This window comes from Chaetura pelagica, unplaced genomic scaffold (genome assembly GCF_000747805.2).
Source record: "Chaetura pelagica isolate M959 unplaced genomic scaffold, ChaPel_1.0 scaffold69, whole genome shotgun sequence".
Classification (NCBI taxonomy): domain Eukaryota; kingdom Metazoa; phylum Chordata; class Aves; order Apodiformes; family Apodidae; genus Chaetura; species Chaetura pelagica.
This window is the reverse complement of record NW_009970724.1, coordinates 10545750-10559032: the sequence shown is the minus strand read 5'-3', so window position 1 is coordinate 10559032 and position 13283 is coordinate 10545750. Positions and strand designations below refer to the sequence as shown.

Below are 13283 nucleotides of genomic sequence, written 5' to 3'. Positions count from 1 at the left end.
CGGCTCCCAAAGGTGCACGTACGGGCCTGAGGCACCTGAGCGGGTTCCCTGCGGGGAGGAGGGTGCGCAAGGCTCGCCATGGAGGGGCTGGGGCTTTTGCCTCATTTCTGGGAAATCTTCCTCTGAAACAGACCAGTAGCAGGGCCCCGGGAATAGCATTCCTATACGGGCAGTGCTCTTTGGCGGCTGGGATCTTTTTTGGCGTCGAGTCGCCCGTGAGAGCTCACCCGGCCTCGGGGGAGGGGGCACCGGGGTCAGCAAAGCCGAGCTCTTCAGGCCGTGTGCAACATTGAGGCGTGGGAACTCTCTCATCTGTCAAGTATTTGGTGCAGTTCCTGCTACAATCTTAAAGAGAATAGAATTAACCTGAACAATTGTTTCCATGGTAAAACGTGTTGGGTTTTTTTTGAGATCCTATGTATGGATCCAAGTTTGCAGGCTTTCCTGGGGCGGGCGGCGGCAGGAGGTACCCTGGGCAGGGCCTGCGGGAGGGCTCGGTGTGGGGCGGCATTTTCACTCTTTTGTAGCACATCAGTAGTGCCTGCGAAAGTTGTCTTGAACCTGCAAGCTTATTCTTGCATTGTGGTTTTTATCTTTAACGTTCCAGGAGAGAAACATGACTCAAGCAGTTATCATTCATTTCCTGTCTCTCCTTTTTTCGGGTAACATGAGAAATAACTTGCTGCTCTTGTTCACACTGTTGTGTCCAGCATGCTAAGGCAATGGAGGTGAAGGTTCTCATCAGTCCCTTTTCTTTTCTAGTTGTCTTCCTTTCATTTATCCACAGAAGATATGCCAATCCATGCTCTGCACTGAGCAGACAAGCAAGGACATTTTGTAAGAGGGTAAAAGAAGAAAACATACTCCATGCCTGCTGGCAGGTTTGGAGGGCAAATCTGTAGTCTGACTCCAAACCATTGAGGAAGACTTTTCAGAGCTCCAGGTTGTAAGTGTTGCCATGCCAACACATAGTCTTATCCTAATCCCTTCAGGAGAGATTTCCAGGGCTTCTTCTGACTCAGGAGTACAGGAGACACATTGATAGCCTTGTGAAAGGGAGATTGGAGGCTCCAGGTAGCAGAGGTGCCCAGGAGAGTTTCTGGGAGCAGAGGAAGTTTGTGCCTGCCTATCAGCATCAAATTCCAGTAAATTATTTTGGGTGGTTTGGGGCTGTCTGGTAGTGGTTCCTACCCATCACTAGTCCTTCCTTTAAGGAAAAAAAGTCCCTCTTTGTTAGCCTTGCTGCTGGGTTATTTCAAGTGAAAAAAAAAACAACCAAAAAAACCCCAAACAAACAAACAAAAAAACCCAACAGAAAACCAAGAGTTGAGGAGCTGTAGCAAGACTTTGGTACTGCCAAATATGTAACACTTACTGGGGAGAGTGGTTAATGAGTGATGGCCTCTTAGAATTGCATTTACTGTATCAGCCTTGCTTGTTCTGAAATAATTAATCTGGCTTGAAAACCATTACCACACACCATTAAAAATTACTCAGGAGTGCTTTGTATGCCTCTGTTTCACACACAATTGCTTCATTCTGGAAGAGCAGGGAGGTTAGTGTGCTTCTCTGGTAAAATGAACCAAGAAACTTGTATTGTGATGTAACTGCAGAAACTGGCAAACCCCCTACTGTTAATTATATTTTGTTATTGTGCTGCTTAAAGGCCAATTAAGAGAACAGCTGTGGTAGTTAGGGACAGTAAAATAGAGGTGAGTAACCAGTTCCTATTTACAAATTCTCACTATAAATAAGCATCTGGTGGGAGGGATGTAATGCAAGGTCTGTGGCTGCTGTAAGGGCAGGAAGAGTTGTGCTAATTCTCTTGGGTTTTTTCTCACTGCATTGTGAATGTACTGACAGAGGGAGTCAGGAGAGGGCTTTTGTCAGTAACACACCTGAACCAGAACTTCTGCCCTTTATCTAGTCAGATAGAGAAGGAAAATGATCAGTGCCCCAGAGTGTGGCAGGTCTGCCTTGCGCTAGTCTAAAAGTGATACTGATGAGCAAGTATGGACATAGCTAGGGTGCATTCTCCACCCTTCTCTCTGGGTTTTCACTTGTTCTCTGTTGAGACTCAGCTATAGCAACCACTTTCTCATGAATAAGTAACTGAGGCACTGCTAAGGGACCACTTAATAATTTCACCTTTCTGTCCTGGCAGTAATGCATTCCTAGCTTTCACCCTCCCTGCTTGAGCCTCAGAGGGCAGCACCTGATGGACTCAATGCAGAAATTGTGTCTGTCTTCATTTTGCAGTATCCAGAGAGGGCTGCAACCATTTGGACCTTGGATCCTGAGCTAATATAATGGAGTAAGAATTTTTCTTCTTTGCTTCTTAAGTCTGACATTTAGGTTCCTGTGTGTCCACTTTCACACACATGAATATTGGTGGAAAAAGAGAAAAAACCCTTACTGAGTGTAATGATGCAGCTTTTGGATATAGCAATTAATCTATGAATTAACACCTGGAAATACACAAGTATCCCCAGTGCTGTTACATTCAGCTCTTTTGACAGTTATTAGAAATTAGGGGATTGATTCCTGTTTACATCAAAGGTCATTTGATTGCTCTAGAACTAGAAGCAGTCTTCAAATAGGTATATCATAAATTCATATCCTTATTAAATCCCTTTAATGTTGAAACAACAGTGTGAAATAGCTTTTGTGGAAATGAATATCTCATCTATATGATCTCCTAAAGGAAAAGGTGTTGGTGGTAAAAAACTCAGAAAACACCTCCTCCTGTCACTTTCAGGTCAGTCTTACAAGAAATGGTGATGCATGGCTTACAATGCATGACATATGAATCTCTGTACATGATTGTCATATGTACAGGATCTACAGGAATGCTGACAGCTTTTTTTACTCCAAGCAATCATTGTGACAGGAAAGTGTAATGGAAACATGCTAGCATACAGCATAAAATTGTTTATGTTTTGCTTCAGTAAAACCAATGGAGTTAATAGAAAAATGTAAAGAACCCAGGGAACAAAAAGATAACATTCATAGATCTCGGCATAGGCCTCTTCTGACTCATCTGGGATAAGATTTTAAAATGAGAGATTTATTTTTCCTTTAACAAGAAGAAAACTTGGCCATCACTGGGTGCCCCTGGTGATTCCAAACTGAATTTTAAGAGCTCAGCTTCACACAAAACTTTGATCCCCTAAAGAAGTGCTATCAGCGGAGCATCTTTAAGTGAAGAAACCACCTTTCTTTGCCCTTGTCAGGCAGAGAGCAGATTCCAAAGTTATTAGAAACATGATTTGAAATTATTTTCCAGCACAGTCTAGTGTGTTGGCAAAGATGCACTGTATAAAATGTGACTGCAGGTCATTGTCTCTATCCAGATGCTCTCTTCCCTCGGCAGCAAAGTCCACCTTTATTCCCAGGCTTTAATAATTGCTGGACCAGGAAATAGCTGTGGTTTCACTGCTTCTATGGGAACAGAAAGCATGCTATGTAAGCAGGCAACTGAGATATGTCACTGAATAGCAGCCCTTGCAAAAGCAGGATGAAATAATTTGGGAAAGAATTAGAATTGGCCAAGACGTGGTGGATCTGTGGCTGTGCAGATCCACTGGTCAGACAATGGCACTGGGGGATTTGTAGCAAGCAGAAATTTGGCCAGAGGCTGCAGCAGTGGCTGCAGCAGCTGTTACCATTCTTTTTCAGCTTAAAAAAACCCGTTTTCCCATGATTGCCACACAGTTTCTCCGTACAAAAGCTGTTTCTGTGTGTATGGATCAGGGTTAACTCTTTCATATTATACAGATTATTTTTTTTTCTTTGCTCATGGAGCATGGAATAGATGATGTAAACTCACTATATGAAAACAGTAATCCTCTTCTGAAGAAAGAGTGGCATATGGGAACTGGGGTCTGCTGTGTGGAACTGACAGATGATTTTTGTTCTGCTTTGCTTGCCATATCCAAATTCAGAAATGCAGCAGTGTGTGTGTGTATATACATTCTTTTTTTCTTCCCCCGGTCCCTCAGGAAAATGTCTGGTTGGGGGAATTTGCTCTGTGTATTGTATTCACATGTTATTTCGTAAGTAAATCTGCCCTGAGCAAGTGAGAGGACATAGTTTGTTTTACAGTTATCCACTTAAAAGATTGCTGTGGTCAGAAGACAGAAAAATGTTTACAAATAATTCATCAACAGGTTTTCTAATCTTCAGTGCAACTACTTTAGTATAGTCTGTTACTTGGAAAAAAGAAATCAGTGATTCCCAGGACAAAGCCTATGTCAGAAAACAGGGCAAAACCTTTTCTAGTATCTTAACAAGGTACCCTACCTATAAAACTGGGAAATGTGATGAAAGGGAAAAATTATGGGATATAGCAAAATTGGATAGCTGAATGATATCAAGGCATGCTTTTTGCAAGTGCAACATTGTTTTTTTCTTTACTTCTTCATGTTAGGGCAAAATTTCCCTCTTTAACTCGTCTGTAGCTCCCATGTGAGCAGCACATAGCACTCTTGAATAGATGACAGCACTGGGAGATCCATAGTGGAACAAGTTCAAAACATACAAAAGAGATCCCCAGTGCAGATGGGAGAGTTAAATTGTGCTTGGAAGTAGTGATTGCATCAGGCATTTTTTTTCTCCACAACAGCAAATAATGTCCTGTTGTTGTAAAGCTTTGTCTTCCAATGTCTTTTCTTTGGCCACTAGATATGGGTCACAGCTCTAATGCAGCAGATGATTCTGAATGATTCCTGGCTTTCCCACTGTCTTTTGCACTGCAGTGTTTGGGTCGAGAAAATGAATTTTGCATGTTTCTCATGAGTCATGCTAGATTTACTGTTCTGAAACTGTGGCTTTAAATCATACATGTGAACAGATCTATGCAGTATTTTGCAGACATACATGCCTGTGCTTTCTGGCCATAGGTGAGTTTTGGTTTGCAAGCTCTGTGGCTGCAGAAGGGTAATGCTGGACTGTGGTTTGTAGGAACTGCTTCCACTTAAGTCAGATTTACCACTAGGCTGAATGGTTATATGGCTTTTGGTGAAGCTGCCTTGTGGATCTGGAATATGGGAGAAGGAGTTTATGTTTGTTATCTATTATGCCCAATATGCTTTTATTTTCATGCTGATAATGGCATATTCTTGGTTACCTGCATGCATCTATATTTAAGATCTTAGGTATAGGTACAAAGGCACAAGAATGTCAGAATGTGAAAATCCCAGACTGTTTCTGGGATATCAGTGTCTCTTTAAAGTAACTTGGCATAGTTATCAATAAGGCACAAACCTGGATTTATATGTGATGACCTGTCACACAGATTTTGCTTGAATCTGGGCAAGTTGCTGCTTATCACCAGCTATTTGGTGCATGAGCTGAGGCAGAGGTTGAGTGAGAAACTGCAGTCATGCAATTAACCATAGTACCCATTTGTCTAAATGGAAAGGCAGAAGTCCCAACAGGAATCCTGTTTGCCCCACAGGCTGTATGAAATATCCTGTCAGAAAGGGGCAAATATACGTCTGACATTTTGAGGAGTACTGCCAGAATATCCTTTTGATATTAATCCATCCCTTTCTAACCACTGTACATATTTGCATCTGGACTTAGTTTTGCCATTTCCAAGACTCTGATGTCATGTTTTTCCTACTTAAATAACCTCCATCTCATTTTTTTTTTCCTTAAAGCACTATACGTGAACCCAATATTTTAATGAAAAATGTATGCTTCAAGTTCTGTGAACAAGGCAAACTGTATGCATGGCTTTGAGAAGATAAAAACACAAGATGGTGCCTTATTCATAGGAGGTTATAGATAAAAGGTCTAAAATGCTAAAACATTTATTTTTCTTGGAGTATTCATAGGTGTTCCATGTTCACAAGAGATAAAAATCTTTTATTTTTGCAATAGTGAGGTCCAAAGTTAGCTTTCCTATAAGAGCATTATTTATTTGGAAAGCTTATAATCATAGTGCGGTTGGTTGTCAAGGACACAAATTAAATGGCCTGAGGACTGAAGAAAACTCATTTCCCACCATTAAATATTCATTTTCACTGTTCCTTATTAAAACTGAGGCATAAGAACCTACTCTATGTGTACATATACATGGAAATATATTTTAATATACTTATGAAGTCTTAAGGCTGAAATGTAATGTGGCAATTGAATGAAATCATGTCAGCTAAAAATGACTGCAATTCCACAATAGCACTAAATATATATTAGCACCAGATGACCTTATCACTGAACTAAAAAAAAAGGGAAAATCATTAAATGCACATTTTATTATTTGTGTAGCATTTTCCTTGAAAAATTCTGCATTGTCAGGCAGCAGAAATACTCATTATCAATAGATGTTACACAGAAAAGCCAAGCACAAGATTCAGTCTATCATCTTATTAGACTAAAAGTGAAAACAACTGATCTATGAATATGTTGAGTAGAAATAGCCTGACTGTAAAAACTAGTTGAATATGAACAGAGAGAACATTATAAAATTAACACTTGGACTAAAAAATAAGAGGCCATGTAGTCATTTTGTATCTTGGTTCTGTAATGTGAATCTGAAGAGCTGTCAGGTGGCTTTTCAGCCCCTTTGAGATCATGCTTAGAAAGCTGTTAAAATCAACCATTGCTAAATGAAATGTGCAGAAGTTTGTTGACAGTGGGGATGTAGAGGCAAACAGTCCACAGGTGTTCAGCAAAGAAAGGGAACAGTAACTGAGTTACTATTACTTTATAAAGATAAAGATATAACTGCATAGGTTGCATTATCATTAGTAAAAATATCTGAGGATTTAGCACTTGATGTTAAAAACCTGTGTCTAATGATAGTGCCTGCATGGCAATGCTGCTCAGACATACTCAGATTCTCTGGATAATTCCTAGCACAGAACATTAAATGGTGGCAGAAAAGGATATTTAGCTCTCCAAATAGTCAAAGCTATGGCACCTAATCTTCTTCCAGTGATATGTGAAGTTGCAAATTGCAATCCTTCTCTCGTCATATGATAGAATCTAGTGTACATCTATTTTACCATCTGTCTGCACACATTCAGTAGCAACAGTGTTTCCAGGAGTGTGGATTTACTGCGCACAGAGAGATCAATAATACTGCCCGTGCATAGTAACTATTAGTCTCATGGACCATAATTGTATAGACAGTTAATTGGTTGCACTCCCCATTCTGTACATTCCCAACGAATAAAGGCCTATGCAGCCAGTTAAATATTATCTTCTGAAATAGTTGAGCTTTTTTTATTTCTCTCTTTTTATCTATTATTAAAATTATCTATTATTCTGATGCTGCAAACATTTTAGAAAAAAGCAACAAATGAGGCCTTACATAAAAAGGAAGCTGCATATAGTTAGCAAAATATCACTGGGCAGTTAGGAATGAGTTTCCTTTAGAGTTCAGATAAAATGTTTGTACTTTGCTTATGTAGAGGACACAAAATAGGGTGGCTGACAGGCATTCAAAATTATGCAAATTCAAATGCAATTGTTCCAAACCAATTCTTCTCCACAGGAGCTGTGTGACATTGTTATAGTCAAATAGGTTCTAGAGGAAGTAATTTGTCTCCAGGAGTTTGGCTTTGGGATTTCCTAAAAGTGAGACAATCTCCTTTTGTTGATCTGAACATTTCCAGGGTGGGCATGACAATATCAAGCTTTGGTCTATATTCCTATGTATAAATTTACACTTGTAGAATAATGCTTCTGCAGAGAAGCACATGAGCTTGTAACACACAGATGGTTTGTTTATTCTTACCTAAACTGTGGCTTCAGTGGAAATACTATATAGTTTACAATAGTACAGAGTTGAAATTCTCTGCAGTGTAATGATTACTCTCAGCCTACTAAATCAACTGGAAATGAAGACTTCAGTAACAAGTACACTGGGCTTGTTTTCAGTCTGGTTAAGCAGAGAACTCTGGTATTTAATATTCAGTATTTTGATTATTATGATTATTCTTCCAAAATACTGATCTAGCTTATCACAGTAAATGAACACCTCATAATTTGAGATACTTGTTCTTCAAGAATCCCTGTTTTGTAACTAAGGAAATGAAATATGAAAGACCTTAACAAGACCTTAGTTTTGCTGGAATAACTCTTTGATGAGACATACCAGGCATAGTTAAGGCTCCATAGTTCAATATGATTCAGTGATATTGACCAAGAAAAAAGTCTTTTAATGGCTTTTCACTTGGAAAATAAGAATACCTTATCCTAGTTATGAGACTTACTTTGTTGCAGTATAAAATACAGCTATCTTTAAGGCTCCTGAAGTCACACTTTCCTCAACAGAGTTGCACAATCAAAGCTTTTAAGCTGTGCCATGATAATTTGCCTGAAGGGAAGCTGAGGGCTGAACGACTATGTTCTGAATCTTAGCAGTGCCTTAAAGCACTGGACCAAACTTCCATTTCTTCTTGTGCCAGAAACTGGGGGCAAAGAATAATAACACATAGACTGAATTAATTGGCTTAATAACACAAGGAAAATTATAATAAGTTATGGTGACAGCAATAATGAGGAGACATCCGTCATGTAAGGAGGTGATTTGTCTTGGTGCAGTTCTTCATTTTCCCTGACTGGAAGTCATTATGACTTTTCATTGAATCTTAAGGATTGTAACTCTTAGGTGTAACTTGCAGAAAAAAATGGAGATGCTTGTCTGTAATTTGAGTGATTGGACCCTGTTCTGCTTAAAGGCATGTCTGTACAATATATGCTTCAGAGTTGAACGGATGGCATTTTCTATGATTGTACTAATTCTATAACTTGTTTTTCTCTGTGTTTTTTTTTTGTTGTTTTGTTTTTCATAATTCAATTACTGACAAATAATTCTTTTAAGAAAATGGACTACTTTAATGAATAGATATTTCTACACATTCTTGGTAACACATGCATATTAGGATATATATTTCCAAGCTGTCAACTCTGCCTCTAAATTCAGTCTGTCTTCTAGTAAACACCTCAAAAAATCTGCAAATTTTTCAGATAGCATTCTGGAGTAGGCAGTTATTGCTGATAGTCCCAGATTCAGTCCCCTGATAACTGTCCTGGAGTATTTGTTGCTTGCAGAACACGTGGAAAATACATGATTTTTCAATAGGGAAAGCATAAGTAGAGGCTGTGTATGTGCTTGAGCTGTGTGCAGCTCACTGCATGGTGTGCCAGTGAGTTCTTGTCCTGTATAGCTGCTCCAGTAAACACCAATAGTAGAATAAAAAGAAATGGCAAAAGGCAGGGAATTAGACATATCTGATGACATAATAAATGCTTTTAGCTTCGTGTTCTTTCATTTAGCACCTGGCTTTCCCTGGTGCTAGATCCTGAATTTGACACAGTATAGAAAGAAAATGGCTACATATAACAACTGGGGAAATTAGAGCTCAAAGTGATACCTAAACTCAAGTGTACCTCAGCTTTTTTTTTTTTGCCTGCAACAATGCCCTGTGGAATCATTCAGGGAAGCTACATACTTGAAATGCTCTAGTAACTGTAGTAGAAGGGCCTCTGCCTTGGGGACTGGCTGGTGGTGAGATCTCCTGCTGGCCTTATATCTCTGCAGTGTGTCCTTTGGCCTACTGACATATCTCCAGAGGGAGATGTGACATCTTTATGACTTCTGTATAATCAGAGAACGGTAAGAAAGACCCACATGAGGGACAAAGACTTTGCTTATATAACTTGAGAGGAGATAGTCTTTTTCTCTGATTTTACAGATGCATCAACTGAATATGACACATGCATTGATTACATGAAGCCAGCATAATTTCGTGGCGTTGTAAACTTTACCTAAGTGAAAGAGTTGAGGATAGATTCTGTTGATCCTCTGATCTGTTCTTTCTGGAATGGCAATAAACAATTATATTTGTATAGAAAGCAATTACTATATGATTGCAAACATACTTACAGATGCGTACTGCCAGGAGATTTGCTATATAATATATTTGCATGAAAAAAAACCAGGCCAAAGTCACATGCAGTATTTGAGCTGTAAGAGAATAAAACTTGCATAATGCATAATTAAAATAATTAAAAGGCATCTACTGGCTCACTGGCCTCCTTGCAATGTGGTACCTGTGCTCTTCTAAATAATTATGTGCAAGTATGTGATACAAACTCACATTTGTTTATTGCTTGTGCAGCTTAAATACTTCACATTGGCTGCTGCCTGTAAACTGACTAGATACATGGATTTGCTTGCAGGATTTTAATGTTGTTTAATTAAAGCAAGGCTCTCTGAGTACAAAGATGAGAACAAAATTCCTACTCTGAACTTAGAAGTCTTGGTAGTTTTTTTCCAGGCAAACTCAGGTCTCTCAATAGTTTTAAAGAATTCAATTTTGATAACTTTAATCAATCTGTAAAACATTCCATTCATGTTTTAAATAATTCAGTAACATAAACTGTGATGTTTTCCATTTTTTTTCCAAGATAACAATCTGCGTGCATTATCACCCTTTTAATTATTGTTCTATCCATACATTCTTCAATGGCTTGGTCATTCAGATTAATTTGAAACTTATGCCTCATTTGTATCAGAGCTGATGTTTAGCAGCTTAAATATTTTAATACCCCATCAACTCTCAGTAAATGTTTTTTCCATGTTCTCTGTGGTCTCATGTTTACAGAAAAAGGTTAATGTTAAATTAAATCACATCGACTCACTGTTTCTTCTCCTGGTAGAATAGCTCAGAATTTCTCTACAACCTCAAAACCTCAGAAAAAAACCTTTTGTGACTTGGACATATGAAGGTGGCTCAGCAGAGAGTCTCCAGTCAGCCTTGGTATAATTGTGTCTAAATGGGAACAGACAAGAAAGCAGGAAGCGTTAATTCTATTCATACCAAATCTGTACCTAGAGTGGAAATTAAATTAACCACAGATTTACACAATGAAATGACAAACGACCAGTGTCTACATCCAGGAATGTTCCACATTCCGTCAGTAAAACCAACCAGATGGAAAGTGCTGAAAGTCCTTCAGGTACCTAAAGGAAACACAGGTGTAACAGAGACATTGCTTTTCTGAAGCATACATGTGGCATTAACAGTGTAAGGAGGACAGATACTTAGAAAAGTTCATCTGAAATGAGAGGGAAGATGCTATGTAGCTCAGCAAAATTCAGCTACTATTCCAGCCTGAGGAATGGCTTTATGGATTAAGTTGTGAAAACTTCGAAAGGGGAGAAGGTCCGTCTGAAATATATGGAAGAAAATAAGAAAGTGGCTTCCATGGACAAAGAGACTTTTTGACTGGATAAGTCAACTGTCAGTTGACTGTGGAGCAGGGAGAGGTGCATTGCCTGAGGCAGCAGATCATTGTAAACTAAGAGAGGTATTAGTGATTTGCTTTGGTAAAAATTGTTATTGAGTTAAAAATTATTTCATCCAAACACTCGTAAATTCATGAAAAGCAAGGTGTTCCTTCTTTGAAATGCTGCATTTAAAAGCTTTCAGGATTTTACATACTAGGATCTCAAAATATGCAGTTTAATTACATACTAGAAATTGTTTAAAATCCCTTTTCCCACTGTGGACAAATGGATGTCACCCAGTCCAATTTTAACAGTACCTCTGAGTTGCACAGAAATACAGCTATTTGTATTTTTAATCTATCACAAATTAAAAAGAAAAATCTTGGATATTTAAAAAAGCAAAAGCCTTACAAATATTTTCTTAATTCCATATTAATCCAAATACACAATAGCATAGTTTTATTCATCTTTCCCAAGAGTCCATTTATGTTGATTGAGGGATTTATTTGTTTGGGATTTAAAAACCATCAATATAAGCATGTAAGAATGTTATTTGCATGTGCTTTTTGTTACTATTACTTTCCTTCCTGCTGTTTCAGAATGTTTTCCAGATACAAATTCTAGTGATAAATAGGGAATTGTGACAAATGGCAAATTACATGTCTAAAAAAAGGAATAACATATGAAGGAGGTTATAAGTTTTGTTACTACTTAATACTTAATTTTACTGTTTTTTAATGGGCTCATCTATCTCTCTAGCCGCAATAATTTATTTCCACAGTTTTTTCTGCATCTAACACACCATTTTGGGGAAAGAAAATTTAACATTTTGATGTAAATTTCTGCACTTAATTCCTAATAACTAAATAGGAGTATGGGAATATTTCCTTTCATTCACATCAAAATTAAATTCAGATAGTCTGACCTGATCTTAGGAGATTCTAGTGGTTATGAATTTCACTATAGTACAAAAAAGTACTGCAGGTAATCATGGCTTTCTTATTTGTGTGCATGCCGCTTGAGGAATATGCAGATGAACCCTTTCACAGTCTTGGATACCATATGGAAATTGTTTATGACTCTTAGATAAGATGAGCTAGTTTATTTATGGTGCAAAAGCAAAATTAAAATCAGTGACTGCACCTATCATCTTAATTAAACAGGTTAAAATGTTACATTTTTAATCACCATGATGTCAAGATTATGATCACTGTTAAGAGGATAGAAAGTATTAACACCTTCCCAGGAGTTGTGTATCCTTTAATCTGTTAATGGATTCCTGGCTGAATCAGTAAATATTGATTTCTCTTGGGATATAGACTTAAGGTTTGAAGAGTCGAGGAAGGATGTGATACTCCAGAAGCAGGTATCACTACTCATAATATCGGCTACATATTTCTGTCTATTCTTGCTACACATTTTTGTCTTTTCTCCATTTATGCTCTCTAGATGCTTTTGCATCTCTTGTTCATCTCTTCCATTTTTCTCTATTTTCCATGCTATTTCTCCATTTTGGTTTTATCACTCCATTCTCTACACACCTTTCTTTTCTATCTTCATATTTTATTAATTCCGTCCTACATAGTTTCTTACTTTTCTTGCCTCCTCCCCATCCTGCCTTCTTTATTCTTTTTCTCTAATCCAGCAGCTCTTTCAGGCTTCCATTTTAATCTCCTCATCCTCTTTTGTTTACCTTCACCATGTCTGTTTCCAAACTCCCTGCACCTTTCTCCACAATGCTCCACTTTATGCTGTTCCCTGGATAGTGCTCTCCAACCAGCCTTGCTTAGGGTAGTACTGAATTCAGGTACTAAGCAAAAACCAGGTGACTAAGTCCTGAAGTGACGAGCAATACGACACCCATCTCTTGGCTTGTGTCTGTGCCCCGTGCTTACTGTACCTCTCTAAGTATCACCCGTGCCGAGGCCATCGCTGCCGGGTGACACCGTCCTGCGCTGCAGAAGTGGCGCGGAGGAGCTGTCCAAGGTATGGCTGGGGGCCCCGTCCCTCCTTTCTTTGCCCCTCCCGGTGCCCC

General features: G+C 38.6%; 1 protein-coding gene across 1 annotated transcript in view; it reads right to left on the bottom strand.

The window, feature by feature from the left end:
* Window positions 1-312, bottom strand: part of LOC104396874 (lipid phosphate phosphatase-related protein type 4) — a 30063-nt gene extending 29751 nt beyond the window's left edge. Inside the window, 1 exon segment of the mRNA XM_010006774.1 lies at window positions 23-312. Within this exon segment, the coding sequence (XP_010005076.1) occupies window positions 23-312 (290 nt within the window).
* Between the last annotated feature and the right edge of the window lie 12971 nt (window positions 313-13283).